Genomic DNA, 5,003 nt, shown 5'->3' with positions numbered 1-5,003 from the left:
CCTCTTTTTAATTTAAAAACGGAGATAAGTAAGACAGAACTGGTTCGTCTGCGCTGCTTTTAAAAACCGGAGGAAGGGGGGCTGGGGATTTAGCTCAGCGGCAAAGTGCCTGCCTGGCAAGCGCAAGGTCGTGAGTTCGGTTCCCGGTACCGGAGAAAAACAAAACAACAACAAAAATAAATAAATAAAAACCGGAGGAAGGGGGCTGTTTGCAGTGGCTCAGGCACGGGACGCACACAGCGCATGCCGGGGCCAGGCCCGGGTCTAGCTGCCCACTACCCAGTGCCACCTGCTGGGCGCTGCCTGGAGGCACAAAGCCCAGCAGGCCCGGGGTCCACACCTGGGCTTGGCACACAAATGCCCTGGTCCTGTTGGCTTTGCCCTTTCCTGGGGGGCGCCCTGCATTGCAGCGCTGAGCCGAGGGGCGGGGAGGCCGCGCCGTGTGGCCAGGGCTGCTGGCCGTGGTGGCAGCCAGCCCAGGGCCTGGGCGAACAGCTCCGGTCCAAGCCCAGGGCCGAGGAATGATTCAGGAGGCTCTGCATCGGGGAAGAAAGAGACCGTCTCCAGCCGTGTGTTCTCGGATAAAAAGCAGTTTTATAGACGGCCGTCCTCGCCGGCCCCGAGGCGAATTTCAGCAGAGGACGGGGTGTGGGGATCTGCTCGGCAGATGCCCCACTCGGGGCCTGGGCCGAGACCCGTCCTTGCCGTGCTCCCCGCACTGTGTGGACTCGCAGGACGGGGCACTCCGAACAGCTCTGGGCGGGCAGCCTGCCGGGCACGGCCTGGGGACCTGCCCACCAGGGTCGCGATCCGGGGGGTCCGCGCCTGGCCCTGTGTGGCGCTGTCCCAGTCCTCCCCGCAGTGCCGTGCTATGGCGTCCGCGTGTCCCTGCACATAATTCATAGGGGACCACCTTCTAGAGGAACAAAATAAAACAGAACATCTGATCTCCAGGTTCCTGCTTCCAAATTTGTAGACTCCCAGGAAAAGGTCTCTCGTAGCCTCTTTGAAACCAGGTTCTCCGGCAGCTTATCCGTCCGCGTCGATCCTGTGAGCTGTAACGGAAACGGCAGTGCAGGCTAGCGGGGGCTCACCAGTGTGCCGGCCGCGGGTGGCTGCCAGGGAGCCAGGGCCCAGGCTGCTCCCCGCGTGGCCACCGCGCTGCTGCCAGCCAAGAGCCCTGTCACAGCACTGGGGCAGGCAGGGCTCAGTGTCCCCCAGGCCGCTAGCTGCCCACACCCCTGCCAGGGCTGCGTGTGGGTGGACACTCACACTGCTTTGGTATCCGCAGGGCCTCGCTGTCAGGCACCATGACCTGGTGCAGCACGCCCCGGAACTGGTACAGCACCCGCAGGCTCTTCTCCTCGCCCACGCACGGGTCGTAGAAGCCGGGCAGCCCCGCCTGCAACACACGCACGTCACCTGCAACCTGCCCTGCGGAGGTGCTGCTGCGGGGTGCCACAGGGGTCTCCGGCCACACCCCTTCCCCACTGGGTCTCCACAGCAGCCTGTCATTCTGAAGTCCCCACCACCTCCCCTTGCGGGGAGCTGCGTGCGCACAGGGATGTGTGGCAAGGGCCGGGTGAGCACCTGCTGGCCACACAGAGGACACCAGGGCCACGCCACGGCCGTACCTTGGAGGCCTCGGTGAGGATGAGCTTCGAGTCCTTCACCAGGCACTGCAGGGGCACGGTCACGTCGATCACCTTCACCTTCTCCCGCTTCTTGCTCTTGTCGTTGACGAACTTGCCGTACCAGGCGTTGACGATGATGAGCCCTGAGGACAGAGCAGGCAGCAGAGGCGGCCTCCTCGATGGCGGCTCCAAGGAGGGACCCGGGCCCGCCTGCCCGAGGGAGGGGACGCCTTCTCACCCATTCTGGACTCCTCGGCCTCGATGATTCTTCGGACAGATTCCTGCATCAGACGAACCTGCAGAGGGCAAGACGAGCGGTGTCGGGGCCCCGCGCCTGCTGCGGCCAGGCCTGGCGCCCGGCCCCCGGAAGTGGCAGGGCTTTGCCGTGGCCGCGGTGGGGGACATTAGCGGCCAGAGAGGCACTGGCACCGCAACAGAGATGGCACAGGGAAGCTACACCCAGCTCCTTGTGGGGAGGGACCGGGTGCCGCACAGCCCTGCCGACGCAGACGGACTGCCCGGGCTCTCCCGACTGCCTGGGTGCTGAGTGCCCACCTCAGCCCCCCTCTGCCTGCAGGCATCCCACGACTGGCCACCCGTCCAGACGCACCAGCTGCCCTGGCTACCTGGGGGAGAGGCGCCATGCATTCCAGGCCGGCGCGGTCACCAAGCTGCGTCCCCAGCTTTGTGCCTGTCACTTTTTTTTAAAAAGATGATAGCGATCGAACCCCAGATCGAACCCTTCTGTACTGAGCTCCGACTCCAGTTCTATTTTTATTCTGAGACAGGGACTTGTGATGTTGCTGAGGCTAGGCTTGAATTTACAGTCCTCCTGCCTCAGCCTCCCGGAGTGCAGGGATTACAGGCGTGCAGCACCACCCTGGGAGGGCTGACTCTGCCCCCAGGAGGGGCTCTCGGTGGGGCACTGTGTCCCCAGGCCAGATGGTGAGTGAGGTTTCAGGGAAGGGAGGAGCTAAGGCCCCTGCACCGTGCAGGTGTGGGACAGAGCAGGAGGGGATGGCAGACAAGGACCCCAGGATAGGGGCGGCCCAGGGCACTCACAGCGGCCTCTGCCTCCTGCTTCTTCTGCAGGATGTCACTGGCGGTGTTTTCCCTCTGCTTTTCCAATTCCCTTTTGAGAAAGCAAAGCCACAAATGAGCATGATGTCACTCTGCACCGGGTCAGCAGGGCCCCATGCTGGACCTGCCCCGAGGGCGGCTGCCTGGGTGCTCAAGTCCTGGGACTTCTGCGTCTGGGAGCCCTGGGAGTAGCAGGCCCAGGCAGCGTCTCATCTGTCCGGACAGCTCCGCTTCCTGCCACCTCACAGGCCCTCAGAGACCACTGTCGTTCCGGGGAGAAGACCTTGCCCGGTGTGGGTGCTGGAGCCCCAGCAGCTAGTCTGGGTCAGTGACCAGCCCGTGCGACGCAGGCCAACTGCTTTCCTCTAGCAGGGCACAGCACCCGGCTCAGCACCCACCGGTCCCACTGAGGACTCCAGCCAGCACATTCTGTCCCTGGCCTTGGGCCTCAGGGGCACCGGGACCCCAGGCTGCAGGAGTCTGACGGCAGGGGCTTTAACTGTCCCGGTCCTCTGAGCTGCGTGCCCCGTGAAGGAGACGGCAGAACAGAAAGCCCCAGGCCCCCATCTTGGTTGGGGGCTATGCTGTCACTAGGGCCTTGAGAATCAGCTCCAGGGACTGAGACACAGGCTTTCGGGGACACCCTGGAGACAGCGAGAGCGCGGCCCTCGGGAAGGGAACGCACTGCTCAGTGCCGGGGGAAACGCGGGGGTGGGAAAAGAGCTCGTTCTCCACTCTCCCCTTCCTCGCCTCCTCCGCTGTTCCTTGTGCGGGTGGTGCGGGGTTGGGACCTCAAGGTGCTCCACCATTGGGCTGCACCCTCGGACTTCCAACCCCCTGCCTGAGCCTCCTGAGTAGCAGGGGTTACAGACGTGTGCCACCAAGCCAGGCTGAAAATGTTGTTTCTTGTGGTCATGGTTTAGGCTTTCAGTATTTCCCCCTCATACTGGAAACTGAACTTAAAGAGTCTTTGCACTGACCTCCCCAGACCTTTTATATTTTGAGAGAGAATCTCACTGAGTTTCCCAGGCTGGGATGAACTTTCGATCCTCCTGCCTCAGCCTCCCGAGTGCTGCGATCACAGATGTGCGCCACCGCTCCTGGCCAGAGCCTCAACTTTACAAGCGGACTCCAGTCCCTTCGGACAGTTACGGAGCACCGTGACCACCCAGCCACCGAGCCCCGCGCTCTGTACGCCCTCACTGCTGCGGACCCCTGCCCGCGCTCTGCGGTCCCAGCGGGACAGGGAGGCTGCGTGCGGTCTGACTCACCTCTCCTTCTGCGCCCGGAGGTACGGTCTGATGACGAGGCGGTGCATGGCGAAGTAAACCACGAGGGGCCCCACGGTGGCGTAGAACACGGCGCTGGGCAGCAGCTGGTCCGTCAGGTGGATGGGGAAGAAGTAGGTCTGGCTGGCCCTGTTCAGCCTGGGGAGAGACGGGCGGGGTGAGGCAGCATCCGGGAGGGGCAGGGCCGCACAGCACACAGCGGCAGACCCCGAGCACAGCGCCCCCAGCACCCACCGCGACGCCCCGCTCCAAGGCTCAGGTGCCGGGGCCCACGGCTGGCTGAGCTCGGGGAGAGCGACAACGCCCTGAGAAGTCTGAAGACTCAAAAGCTAGCGAAGGAAGAGCCGATTCCGCGCCTGGCCGAGCGGTCACCGCTGGGTGCCTGTCCCACCAAGGCAGCTGCACACTTGCCACTTACAGACTTCATTCACTGTCTGCGCTACAGTCCTGCTCTACCGCTCGGCCTGGCCCGAACTCCTGCGCTCAAGTGATCCCCCTGCCTCAGCCTCTGTGCACCACTGCACTGGAGCTGAGTCAGCATTTAGTTTTTGTTTTAGATTCTGGTTTTTTGAGACAGGGTCTCATTGTAAGTTCAAGATGGCTTTGAACTTGAAGTGATCCTCCTGCTTCAGCCTCCTAAGTGCTAGGACTATAGGCATGTGCCACTACACCTGGCTTTGTTTTTAAAATAAAAATGGCTGAGGCAGGAAGACTGCAACCTGAAGGTCACTCTGGTCTACACAGTGAGACTTTGTCTCAGAAAACCAAAAATAAAGAATAGTCTTCAAAGCACTGAGCAACAGCTGAAGCAGGCGCACACCGGAGGGCGGGGACTCAGGAGACTGTGGGGATACCGGGAAGCTGCTTTTTTTTTTTTGTCTTTTTGACAGGGTCTCGCCACGCAGTTCAGGCTGGCCTTGAGCTCACTTTGTAGCCCAGGCTGGTCTCGAACTCCCAACAATCCTCCTGCCTCAGCCTCCCATGGCTTTTTCATTTTTCT

At 62.2% G+C, this 5,003-nt stretch overlaps 1 protein-coding gene across 1 annotated transcript in view; it reads right to left on the bottom strand.

Moving 5' to 3' along the window:
- Positions 1–574: 574 nt before the first annotated feature.
- Positions 575–5,003, bottom strand: part of Dnajc11 (DnaJ (Hsp40) homolog, subfamily C, member 11) — a 52,095-nt gene continuing 47,666 nt past the window's right edge. Inside the window, exons 13-18 of the mRNA XM_013504143.1 lie at positions 3,986–4,141; positions 2,697–2,766; positions 1,873–1,930; positions 1,635–1,777; positions 1,273–1,402; positions 575–1,055 (exon numbers count right to left, since the gene is read on the bottom strand). Coding sequence (XP_013359597.1) covers positions 1,030–1,055; positions 1,273–1,402; positions 1,635–1,777; positions 1,873–1,930; positions 2,697–2,766; positions 3,986–4,141 — 583 coding nt within the window. The 3' untranslated portion in view covers positions 575–1,029. The remainder of the gene's footprint in view (positions 1,056–1,272; positions 1,403–1,634; positions 1,778–1,872; positions 1,931–2,696; positions 2,767–3,985; positions 4,142–5,003) is intronic.

Source organism: Chinchilla lanigera, unplaced genomic scaffold (assembly GCF_000276665.1).
Source record: "Chinchilla lanigera isolate Chin_1 unplaced genomic scaffold, ChiLan1.0 scaffold00085, whole genome shotgun sequence".
Lineage (NCBI taxonomy): Eukaryota > Metazoa > Chordata > Mammalia > Rodentia > Chinchillidae > Chinchilla > Chinchilla lanigera.
This window is presented reverse-complemented; position numbering and strand designations above follow the sequence as displayed.